Source organism: Zootoca vivipara, chromosome 10 (assembly GCF_965207765.1).
Source record: "Zootoca vivipara chromosome 10, rZooViv2.hap1.1, whole genome shotgun sequence".
Lineage (NCBI taxonomy): Eukaryota > Metazoa > Chordata > Lepidosauria > Squamata > Lacertidae > Zootoca > Zootoca vivipara.
Genome location: NC_142593.1, coordinates 1307119 through 1319767, shown reverse-complemented (window position 1 = coordinate 1319767; position 12649 = coordinate 1307119). Strand labels below are relative to the sequence as shown.

The 12649-nt window shown below is 46.3% G+C and overlaps 2 protein-coding genes across 7 annotated transcripts in view; one reads left to right on the top strand and one right to left on the bottom strand.

Moving 5' to 3' along the window:
* DOCK8 (dedicator of cytokinesis 8) overlaps nucleotides 1–8026 on the bottom strand; it is a 148781-nt gene extending 140755 nt beyond the window's left edge. For all 6 annotated transcript variants that reach the window (XR_015946139.1, XR_009558306.2, XR_015946140.1 and 3 more), the window contains exons 1-2: nucleotides 7402–8026; nucleotides 277–379 (exon numbers count right to left, since the gene is read on the bottom strand). Coding sequence is in view for 3 of the 6 variants with exons in the window: in XM_035100303.3 (XP_034956194.3) it covers nucleotides 277–379; nucleotides 7402–7454 (156 nt within the window). In the remaining 3 variants the exon portion in view is untranslated. The remainder of the gene's footprint in view (nucleotides 1–276; nucleotides 380–7401) is intronic.
* A 3558-nt stretch (nucleotides 8027–11584) lies between these two features.
* Nucleotides 11585–12649, top strand: part of ZNG1C (Zn regulated GTPase metalloprotein activator 1C) — a 30921-nt gene continuing 29856 nt past the window's right edge. Inside the window, exon 1 of the mRNA XM_088652984.1 lies at nucleotides 11585–11651. The gene's annotated coding sequence lies outside the window, so the exon portion shown is untranslated. The remainder of the gene's footprint in view (nucleotides 11652–12649) is intronic.

The window sequence follows — 12649 nt, the reverse complement described above, 5'->3', positions numbered from 1 at the left end:
TCATTGTCAGGTAGTTGCACTTACAATGGTCAAACAACATCTCTGCAGAGTGGGCTGTCCTATTTATGTAATAATGTATGTTACATGCAAACATACTAACAGCATTTTTTTATAGGAAAAGGGAGATGGAGAGCTAAGAAGGCTGTGTGCATAACCTCTTCCCTGCTCAGTTTCTCCACTCCAAAGTCCCCCCTATTCTATAGCCCATCCCACACCCTCAAAGGCTCCGTTCCCTATGTAAAGAGCACAGAGATGCACCACGAGCTCCATACTTACTAGCTGGAGAGAAGAGAAACCAGGGTTGCTGATACTTCGCTGAGACAACGGTCCATGGTTTGCCTGCTGCACAAAGTGTTGTCTTATTTCTGCTGAGGAATGCCTTTGACATAAAAAGGAAGAAGACACCAGACATTCCCAAATTAGGTCCTACTTTACTTTAAGTTTTTTGACACATAATGATACACACAATCCATAGAAATTGCAGACTCGTTATGTAAATGCTTGCCTAACAAATGATTTCCTGAGAACACATTGTGTTTGGATAGTGAGACCTGCATGTATTTGTATAAAAATATACTCATGGCCTCTAAATTAGGTATAACTAACTCACAGCAAGATCAATCAAGTGGGGCTTCTATGCCTATAAAGCAAGTGAAGAAAAGGGAAAGGAGGGAGAAGTCAATCAAACCACCAATTTAAGAATCCCATAAAAATGCTTAGCAGAGCGTGAATTCTCAATATTTCTAGTATGTCTAGCCTCTAGTGTCTACGAAGCAAAACAATCCCTTAGATCAGGGGTGGGGAATTTGTGACCCTCCCCTAGAATGCTTGAACCATGGCCAAGGTGGCTGGGGCTGGTGCGAGTTGATTCCTAAGACCATGGTGGAAAGAAAACAATTACAATACTACATCAAGTATGGATTTAAAAGACTCTGAGCAATCTTTATTTATTCAGAAGTATGTACCATTCATTCTGCATCTTACATAAATATTTAAAACTGTGTGTGTGTGTGTGTGTGTGAGAGAGAGAGAGAGAGAGAGAGAGAGAGAGAGAGAGAGAGAGAGAGAATCTACCGACTGCAAAGAGGAAGCAACAGTTTCGAAGCAGGCAGTCCCTTTGGCAGTTATTCAGAGGAATGTTTTTGCCTGGTGCCAAAAGATATGTAATGATGGTGCCAGGCAAACCTCTCTGGGGAGAGCATTCCACAATTGGGGAGCCACCATAGAAAAGGCCCGTTCTCTTGTTGCCACCCTCCAAACCTCTCTGGGAGGGGGAATATAGAGAAGGGCGTCAGATGACAAGCGCAGGGTCTAGGTCAGTTTGTAAGGGGAAAGGTGATCCTCAAAGCATTGAGGTCTTGAGCCGTGCAAGGCTTGATGGGTCAACACCAGCACTTTGAATTGCGTCCAGAACCTAATCAGCAGCCAGTCCAGTTGTGCCAGGATTGGTGTTAAATGCTCAAATGGTCTTGCTCTGGTGAGCAATCTGGCCATTGAATTTTGCACCAGCTGAAGTTTCTGAGCCATATTCAGAGGTCTTACGAGAGCATAGGCCACAGAAGTCAGGCTACCCCTGTCCAGATAGGGGCAGGTGGGCTCTCCACACCACAGAAGCCACCTTGGCCTCAAGTGAAAGCAGTGGATGCAAGATCACCCCCAAGCTACGAACCTGCTCCTTCAAAGGGAGCGTAATCTCCCAGCCATCTGGTCTAGGGAACCACCCACTAACAGTGCCTCCGTCTTATCTGGATTGAGCTTCACTTTGTTGGCTCTCATCCAGTCCATTACCAAGGTAAGATAACAAAAGTAGTGGACATCTCAAAATTGTGTAGATTATTACTGCCAGCACCATGTACAATGTTTTCCCAGTCATGCAAATATTGTTCAAAACTGGAAACTCAGAAATAGGAAGTTGCTGTGTCACAACAATCCACCAGGGTCCCTGGTGCGCACAAGTCGTATCCCTCATGACACACACTTGTGGAAGACAGCACACAGGAAAGACTGGCAGTGATCACAAAGCTGTTCAAAAAAACCTTACTGTTCAAAATTGTACGGTTTTGTCATTGAATCAGGCAGCCAGCAGTTAAGTGAGCTGTGATGGTATCACGTAATAGCAGGGTGTCCCTGAACATATCAGTAGACTCAAGAAATCCTATACAAAACCAATTCTACTAGGAGGTTGGCTGGACTGGCTGCCAACTCAAGAGCTCAGTATTTTATAACTATGTAATTGTGAATGTGGCAGGTGGGTGTGGATCTGGATACTGTGAAACAGAAAATGTGCCATTTCCTCCTCCCCTTCTCTGAAAGATCCCTCGCCAAACCTAATCCCCTCCCCTCTAGGATGTTTGCTATTGGGCTTACAGGTCTGAGCAGGACAGCCTCCTTCTCTTTCCTTACCCCACCTCTTCCCCCAAATGTTATATGCTTCTATATACCTAGGGAATCCTTCAAACATGTAGAAGCCACAACCTAATTTTAAGGTGGCTCTGTTTTGCTTGCCACCTGGTAGGCATTCAACCAGATGAGTTATTATTTTTATTAAATTTGTATACTGCCCTTCATCTGCAGATCTCAGTGCAGTTCACAACATAAAAATACAATATAAAAGCACAAAATACATGATTTTAAAACCTCAATGACTTTCCCCTCCCACAAACACACTTAAAAGGGGTATTGTGGTCTAAAGTCCAGTGCTCCCCAAACCATTTTATTGCCGCGGACCAGTCAACGTTTGATAATTTTACTGCCGCCTGCTGAGGGGGGGGCGTTGATTGCTTATATTTTATTTAGATTGTTTTGATTTAATAATTTTCATTTAATTGTATTTAATGTTCCTTGGGTGGCCCGGTACCAATTGATCCATGGACCTGTACCGGTCCGTGGCCCGGGGGTTGAGGACCACTGGTCTAAACCACAGAGCCTAGGGCTTGCCGATCAGAAGGTTGGCAGTTCGAATCCCTGTGACGGGGTGAGATCCTGTTGCTCGGTCCCAGCTCCTGCCCACCTAGCAGTTCAAAAGCACATCAAAGTGCAAGTAGATAAATAGGTACCACTCTGGTGGAAAGGTAAACGGTGTTTCCGTGCACTGCTCTGGTTCGCCAGAAGCAGCTTTGTCATGCTGGCCACATGACCTGGAAGCTGTCTGCAGACAAATGCTGGCTCCCACGGCCTATAGAGTGAGATGAACGCACAACTTCAGAGTCGTCCGTGACTGGACCTAATGGTCAGGGGTAGCTTTACCTCACCTAGATGTTTATCAGCCAAAGGCCTGATTAAAGAGGAACGTTTTTGCCTGGCACCTAAAGGTGTATAATGAAGGCGCCTGGCAAACGTCTCTGGGGAGAGCCTTCCACAAACAAGGAGCCACTAGAGAGAAAGCCCGTTCTCATGTTGCCACATGAAGAAGGGCCTCCTCAGAGGATGATCTCAGGGTCCAGGTAGGTTCATATGGAGACAGGCGGTCCTTGAAGTGTTGTGGTCCTGAGCTGTTTAAGGCTTTATACCTCAAAACCAGCACTTTGAATTGCATAGCTGCCAAGTTATCCCTTTTTTAAAGGGATTTTCCCTTATGCTGAATAGGCTTCCTCGCGAGAAAAGGGAAAACTTGGCAGCTATGGAATTGGGCCCAGAAACTAATTGGCAGCCAGTGCAGTCGGACCAGGATTGGTGTAATATGCTGAAATCGTCTTGTCCCAGTGAGCTGCTGAGTTCTGCACTAACTGACGTTTCTGAACCATCTTCAGAGGCAGCCCTACATATAATGTTGCAGGAATTTAACCTTGAGGTTACCAGAGCATGGAGGACAGTAGTTAGGCTATCCCTGTTCAGATAGGGGCGTAGCTGGGCCACCAGCCAAAGCTGAAGGAAGGCACTCTGAGCCATTGATGCCACCTGAGCCGCAAAGGATCTAGGAGAACCCCCAAGCTGAGAACCTGCTCCTTCAGAGGAAGTGGAACCCCATCAAGAGCAGGCAACCTCCCAGCCATCCGCTCTAGGGAACTGCCCACTAACAGTGCCTTCATCTTATCTGGATTGAGCTTCACTTTGTTGGCTCTCATCCAGTCGATTATCAAGACAAGACAATGGCCCGGCACTTCCACTGTCTCACCTGCAGATGTAAAGGAGAAGTAGAGCTGTGTGTCATCAGCCTATTGCTGACAAACGTATTCCAAACCTCTTAGCAGTTTCATGTAGATGTTAAACAGGACAGGGGAGAGAATCGAGCCCCACATCGAAGCTTCCACGGGGCTGAAAAATACTCCCCTCTGGGAATGACCATCCAATTAGGACTGCAACCACCACAAAGCGGTGTCACCCACCCCTAATTCAGATACCACGGCTGAGGGTATCGAAAGTCACTGAAAGGTGGCAGAGAAGTAACAGGGACACATTTCCCCAGTCTCTCTCCCGACAGGGTGACCAAAACCCAAGTTTCTGTGCCAAAAGTGGGCCTAAACCCTAATGGAAATTGATCTAGAAAATCAGTTTGCTCCAAGAGTGCCTGGATCTGGTCTGCAACCACCCACTCTAGAACCTTTAGCAGCTGGCCAGTAGTTTGCGAGATTTTCTGAGTCCAGGGAGTGTCTCTTGAGAAGTGGCTTTAGCACTGCCTCCTCCTAGTAGGCAGGGACCACCATCTCTCATAAAGAGGCATTAACCATCTCCCTGCCCCCTCCCTGCTGGTTTTTATCAGTCAAGAGGGGCAAGGGTCCAGAGTGCAAACGGTCTCCCTGACGGATCCATGGACCTGGAATTCAGCCACAGCAGCCACAATCCCGAGGGCTGGCCAATAGGCAGCAGCAATTCCCCAGGTTGGAGGAGGGGATGGCAAAGGGCACAGTCACCAATTGCCTGTGTTGTGTGCCCCTTACTCGGCCTGCCCCCCACGCCATACCTCCCCCTACCTTGAACCACTGTGATTGGGGGCCCCAGCTCTGCCTCACTCCTCTCCACTCAGGCACATCCAACAAAGAGACCTGACTTTGACCACAAACTAGTTGTCAGTTAAAAACAGTTAAAATAATTAAGACATTTTAATCTTGCATGCACAGTGAAACACATTTTACTAGATAATATATATGAGTCTCCTGAGGAATAATCACAGGTGATCCGTAGTCCCTAAGAACATGAATTGTAAAATGGGAAACTAAAATGGGCTCAGCTGTAGAGCAACGGTGTCTTTAACAAGATTAATTTGTCTTTATCTTGACCGGTAACTTTCAACATACTGTATATTGAAGAACAATTGCTATTTTATACACTGTGGTCTCATTATTCATGAGATCTGATAAGATAATGAAAACTCAAAAATAAAATCTGCAGGTGCCAGTCATTCTTAAAACATTTATCTATGTTCTGCCCAGCCATGATTCCTTACTCTATAACAGGCGTCCCAAAAATTACCCGGCTTCGGGCCGGTGCCTGCAGCGCTGATTGGTTTAGCTAACATTATACCTGGACATGCTAGAGGGAGAGCACGGCAACATCTGAAAGGTCCCAACAGTTGAGTTTCTGCAATCACTTACATTTCCTGCAGTGGCTTTTACTCAAGTGCCACACGACAAAGACATTTTTGCAATTGCACGACTGCAGAATCTCCCCGTTGTTCTATCCTTCAACTTATTGAATTTGACTACACATAGAAAAGCATCAAAAGATGTGAAATGCTTCAGACTGGGAAATACCTTTAACATTTTTATCTACAGTTTTGGTTTAAAGAACAAAAGCCTTCCATCTTGTTATGTCAGGGACTGGGCAGATGAGAAGGAGAGATGGAGACGGCCATCCCTGGAGGCTTCCAGGCAGGAGACAGATGAGGATAGCATGGGCCCAGGTTCATGATGGTGGCACACCCCAGAAGAGGAAGCAAAGAGCTGGGAAACAATGGAGGCTGAGGAACAGGAGCAAGCTAGCAGATGCACTAGTCCTGAACAGAGACAGGAGTCAGAAGTGGTAGAAACAGTACAGCAGACCGTTGACACCATGCCACTTGAAAGCCTGGTAGAGCCCCTTCCTCCTCCTAGAACTAGGCTCTCCCTTCCAGTATCAGGACAGAAAGATTTCATTGCTGGCCACCGTAGATGGCAGGCAGGAGGGGTATGGAAGCTAGGAAGTAACTGCCAGAGGGGTGGAGTAGGCACTCTGAGCAGCGGCTCAAGATTGAGGGAGCATATTCCGTGGTCTCCATGTATTTCTGTTGATTTAAATAAAAGAACTGAAAGAAGCTCTTCACGTCTCTGATTTCACTAGGTAGTTGGTCATGTAAGGCAACATAATAAAATGTTATATTAGTTCATACACAAACTCGATTATTGAAATGGACAGTAGGAAATATAATAAGTGATCAAAGTATACATCCACAAAAAGTAAATTTAATTCCATACTTTTTTTTCTGGTAGGAAAAATTGTCTTGCCTGAAAGTATGCTCTACTGGGATTAATAGGATTAGGGTTGTATTATTAGATACCAAAACAGTGGGGGGGGGAGCTAAACTGAGCAGAGTTTCAAATAACTTTCTTTTTCTTTTTCTTTTTTTAACCCCAAGCCATTTCCTGGGTCTTAACAGGTCAATAATTATAGTTTAGGTTCGTGTGAGACATATATTCAGCAGGTGAGTCTACCCATTACTGTATTTCTATGCCTAGGAAAGTGGTGCCTGTTGAATTTCTGCTTGTACAGTTATTAAAGGTGTATGGAAAAGGCGAAACATTCAAGCGACAACAAGCCACAAGTTACTTACAGCCTTAATTGCACTTAACTGGCACAATCCCAGCATTTTCACCAGGATTTTTTTAAATGGAAGTATGCCAGTTTTGTGGATTAGAGTCTGGCTTCAACTGAGAACAATCTGTTACAAAGTAGTCACATGAGAATCCCAGTGAAGTATATTGCACTACTCCATAAGAAGTTTTTGCAACCTTAAACCCTTGGGAAGGAAAGGAAAAACTTTGTTAATCACAAACATACATTCACTGCAGTTTAGAACCATGCTGAGGAAAAGTTTTGACCAAGTTTTTGACATTTCCTGTTTCTCAGAGCTATAAAAACCTTCTATCAAGTTATGACCACCTCTCTGTGCAAATAATAACATGGTTGGGGTTTTGCCCCCAGGAGGCGAGGCTTTCTCCTTCAAAATCGACAAAACAACAAGCTGCAATTGCATCTAGATTTCTAACCCAATGCCAAGCTGATTCCAACTCCCCCCCCCCCAATTCCTTCGGAGCATGTGGGTGTGTGTGTGCGCGCGCGCTCTGCTTCGCCTCTCCTCAACGTCCCGGGGAGCGCGGATCTGCGGCGGGCGGAGTCCCTCCCGGGCGGGGGGCAGCTCTGCTCTCCGTCGCGGCGCGTCTCGGCTGGAGCTTCCCCGGCCAGCGCGGCCAGTCAAGGTGCCCTTACCTGTTGATTTTCAGAGCAAAGGCTCTCCTGTCCGAGCTGGGCAGCGTGGCCATGCCGCTCGCCGGCGGGTCTCCTCCTCCTCCTCCTTCCTCAAGCCCTGCTGCTCCGGGCGCCTCATCGGCAGGTCGGGGCAGAAGAAACTTCCGCCTTTTCTGTTTTCTTCCTTGAAACCCGCAGGCGACGGACGGGGAGGGGCCAGGGACTCTTCTGCCGTCGCGGCGGCCGGAGGCAGCCGGTGTCGCCGCGTCCCGCAACGGAAGGAGCACGTGGGGCCGGAGCTGCCCGGCCCGCTGGAGGCTGGAAGGGCGGGCGGGCGGGGGTTGGACCCCTCAGGCGGTGAGGGGGTGTCACATTTTGAAATGTGGCGTGGCATAGATAAAAGCATCCCTGCAAGTGAATCTAGCTCATCAGGGAGAGGACTAAGCTGAACCATTTCCCCTGAAAATGGCTTTCCATTTTTAGGTGTGAGTCGTCTTCTTCATACATTTCTACCCTGCCGTTTCTCACATCATGGAATGTATCCTGCCAATCCATACCTGTGGCTCCCAGGCCGGGCACTGACCGGACTCCAGACCTGCTCTGCCCAGCTTGTTAAAACGTTACGCCATTTAATACTATTATTACTCTTTTTTAACGGCTTCTAAGTGCCACCGAAGACGTTTCTTTCGTTTTGGGAGGAATCGCTTTCCTTATGAGCCGCCGCCCGAAGTCTGAAGGGGTCATGTCAACACATGTCAGTCCCGCTTTGGAGATCTCCACGTGCGTTAATCCGATCGGGGACGCTGCGCTGCGCTGCGCTGCGAGATCTCCTCGTCCTCCCTTCCTCCCCGAACTTCTTTCTTAGCTTTTTTCCAGCACTGGGCGGGGCTGCAGTTTGGGACTCTTCTGCATAATAATGTGCACAAACGACCGAGCCGCCCTTGTTATCTCCGTGGCCAAACAGTTAAGAAAGTTGCGAGAACGTGTCCGTTGCTTGCACAAGCTGCTCTTTTTGCAAACGCTTCCGTTCAGGAAAAGCTCGAGATGATCGCTCATTGAACAAGATTCGGGTTTCGATCCAAGGGAAATATTGGGCGGCGGCACAGTGGGGCTCCTCCTCGGGATAGAGTTGGGGAAGAAGCACGTCTGGGCATTTAGAAGCAGCAGCAGCAGCAGCGCGTGCGAAACGCACAACGCCGAGAACGCGAAGAAGCCCACGTGGGTTGTAAAGGCTGCGCCTCTGTGCCTGGGGTGGATTTAATAGACAAATAAATACAAATTAATAATCGCAGGTTATGAAAACAAATCCGGGCATGTGAGCAAATTAGGCACTCAATCTAGCACAGTACAGGAGAGAAAGCCTAAGCCGCCATGCAATTTAAACATGTATTTTACACAGCACGGAGGAAAGAAAAACGACCCCAGGATATCTTCACCACTTTTTTTCCCTCCGTCCACCCTTATATTTCATTGCCCCACCTCCCATTCTGCCCAGGTCACAATGGGACTTGGTATATTGAAGTATAGCATTCATACATGAACTTTTCAATTTGTGCAGCAGCTCTGATGCTCAGAGAATATAGATTAACAGCATATACAAAAGTTTAATTCCTTTCCACTTCTAGACAGAATACTGAGATAGCAATCCTAAACCCTGTACTGAAGTAGGTATGTATAGGGTTGTGCTGTGGATCAATTAAGATAAATTAGACTAGAGCTAACTGTGTGGTTAAACCACTGAGCCTAGGGCTTGCTGATCAGAAGGCCGGCAGTTCGAACCCTGTGACGGGGTGAGCTCCTGTTGCTTGGTCCCAGCTCCTGCCAACCTAGCAGTTCGAAAGCACGTCAAAATGCAAGTAGATAAATAGGAACTGCTACAGCGGGAAGGTAAACGGCGTTTCCATGTGCTGCTCTGGTTTGCCAGAAGCGGCTTTGTCATGCTGGCCACATGACCTGGAAGCTATACGCCGGCTCCCTCGGCCAATAATGCGAGATGAGCGCGCAACCCCAGAGTCGGTCACGACTGGACCTAATGGTCAGCGGTCCCTTTACCTTTTTAACTGTGTGGGAGTCAACAAACAAAACTGCACAAATTTCTCTTATTTCAGAAAAAAAATAACCACCTGGCTTTTAAATTACAGTGGAACCTCGGTTTATGAACACCTTGGTTTACGAATTTTTGGTTTACAAACCCCGCAGACCCATCTGGAACGGATTAATTCACTTTCCATTACTTTCAGTGGGAAAGTTCGCTTCAGTTTATGAACGCTTCAGTTAGTGAACAGACTTCCGGAACCAATTGTGTTCATAAAGCGAGGTACCACTGTACTTGGATTGCTGGTCCACCTAGGACGGTAAAAAAAGATAAAAATCCTTTTTCAGATTAGTTCCAATGAGAAATTCTCATAACACTCATAACATGGATTTTTTATTTATTTTTTTAGCCAGGAGCATTTTCACAGTCCAATCCTGCACATTCCACCAAGAAAGTGTGTGTGGTTGCAGATGCCGGGGTGAACAAAATGCATTGGAATGACAAATGGGGATAAACAAAAAGTTGGTATGATTCAAAATGTAGAAATGTTCAGTCTGAAGTGCCATCTAGTGGCTTCATGGACAATCACAAGGTTTTTGTTTTTACCATCAATACAGTACAGTACTGTATTGCTAAAGGCAATTAAAACACCTCTGCAACTAAAGAATCCCTGCAAAGTCAGCCACCCTTATAAAACTTGAGCTGTTTGCATCAACCTTAAATATTAGTATTTCACCTAAACATACCTTTTTTAATAATGTAAGACTTGGTATTTCGCCACTGATTTCTGCTTTTTATATAAATAATAATATTTTTTATTGGATTTTTACAATTGTATATTCAGTCAAACAACACAATATAACATTTGTCATATAAAAGACAAAGAAACCCTCCCCCCATGACTTCCCTCAACCTCTCCTTCTGCTTCATTAAATATTTGCTAATTCTGCTTAATTATTACCTTATTTTTTATAATCTTCATCGCTTCATTGATTACATCTTACAGTCAGTTTCATTCCATGTTGTCCTTACTGGGCCCAGTATACCTGAAGGAGCGTCTCCACCCCCATCGTTCTGCCCGGACACTGAGGTCCAGCTCTGAGGGCCTTCTGGCAGTTCCCTCGCTGCGAGAAGCCAAGTTGCAGGGAACTAGGCAGAGGGCCTTCTCGGTAGTGGCGCCCGCCCTGTGGAACGCCCTCCCATTAGATGTCAAAGAGAAAAACAGCTACCAGATTTTTAGACGACATCTGAAGGCAGCCCTGTTTAGAGAGGCTATTAATCTTTAATAGATTGTTTTATTTTTCTGTTGGAAGCTGCTGAGAGTGGCTGGGGAAACCCTGCCAGATGGGTGGGGTATAAATAAATTATTATTATTATTACTTAACCTTTGATCTTATTTTCTTACTTGTAAGTATTTAATCAAACCCTGTTAGTGAGTCCATATCTTTACAGTATTTCCGTAAATACAACATAAAAGGTTCCCAGTCTTTTTTAAATTCTTCATTATCATTGTCTGCTTGTTTTTCATTTCTTACTTCCAGGTACTCTATCACATCTACAATATTTATTATATTATCCTTCATTTGTCTGCCCGGAAGTAAGCCTGCCTGATCATGATTAAAATTCCCTTTAATATTGTTTTCATCCTGTTGGCCAAAATATTAGCAAACGGTTTATAATCATTACCAGCTGTACCAGCCACGTGTTGCTGTGGCTCAGTCTGTGTAATTGAAAAGAAAGCAAAGAGAACGTGGATGATCCCCTGAGTGGCTCCAGCAGGACCATCACCCCCCACCCGTCCCCTCCTCTTGGTTCTCGTACCTTGTCGTCAAGGCCTCCTGTCCATAGCTGCCAAGTCTCCCGTATTCCCTGGGAAACCCCCATTTTTCCAGCCATTCCCAGCTGGAAAAACGGGTTTTTTTGTTTTCCCCCGGTTTACTTACCGCCCGGGGGAGGCTTCTTCTGCGCATGTCTGGAGTCTCTGGACATGTGCAGAAGCAATTTCTGGCGCCGCAGCCATTTTGGAACTGGGCGGAGCATGCTCAGAAGCAACTTTAGATGCTGCTCTGCCCAGTTCCAAAATGACCGCAGCGTGACTTCCGGCGCGGTGGCCATTTTGGAACTGGGCAGAGCATGCTCAGAAGCGACTTCCGGTGCTGCTCTACCCAGTTCCAAAATGGCGGCAGCGCTACTTCAGGTCTGCCAATCCCTTATTTTTCCGGCAGGAACTTGGCAGGTATGCTCCTGTCCCGGTCTCTCCCCTGTATCGCTCCCGGGCTCCTGTAGGTGGGCCCCTCATCTGCTCGGTCAGTCAGAGATGGGTTAGAGTTCTCCTGTGTAGGTGCAGTATCTCCCCCACCCGTTCCCTCCGAGGCATCGGCAGTGTCGGAGGTGGTGGTGGAGGGGCCCAGCTTGCCTCTTGTGCCGTTAGAGGAGGCGGAGGAGGCGATTTTGGGGCCTGGGCTGGCTCTCGAGGCCCAGCCTGGATCTTGAGGCCCGGCCTGGTTCTCAAGGTCCAGCCTGGATCTTAAGGTGGCGTGGGCGGCATCAATGGTGGGGCTGGCCTGGTGAGGTGGGAGGAGGAGGAGTTGGGGCGGGTGGTGGTGAGGGAGGAGGAGGAGGAGGGGTGTGTGTGGTGTGGTGTTACCACAGAAATGGCATCTGTTCCTTTGACGTCCACTGGAGGGAGCTATTATTTTTTCACAAATTCATGTTTTTACCTGTGACAGGTATCACATCTGTGTTATCTAAGTTTACTGGAATGTTGTGTCCAAATTTCAACGCAATCTGTCAAGCGGTTTTGGAGAAAAGTGGAGACCCACAAACATGCACATTTTATATTTATATATAGATTTATTAGTCAAATTGGCCTATAATTTTTTATTGGTGTCAGGTCTGTCTCTTGTTTAGGAATTAAAGTTATGTAAGCCTCTCTCCATGTGTCCGGCACCTTCCCAAACTTTGAAATTTCATTCATTGTCGCTTATAATGGTGCTAATAATTGTTTGTATAATTTTTAATATAATATTTAGCTGTCAGTCCATCTGGTCCTGGCATTTTCCCTGTTTTTGCCAAATTGATTGTCTCCAATACGTCCGAAGATTATTGGGGCATTTAAAATTACTAACTTATCATCTGGGAATTTTGGTAATTTCCTCTATTTCAATCTTTTTTCTGGTCCTATCTTATATGAATCTGCAAGATTACTTGATTTGAATATAACTCAAAATAGTC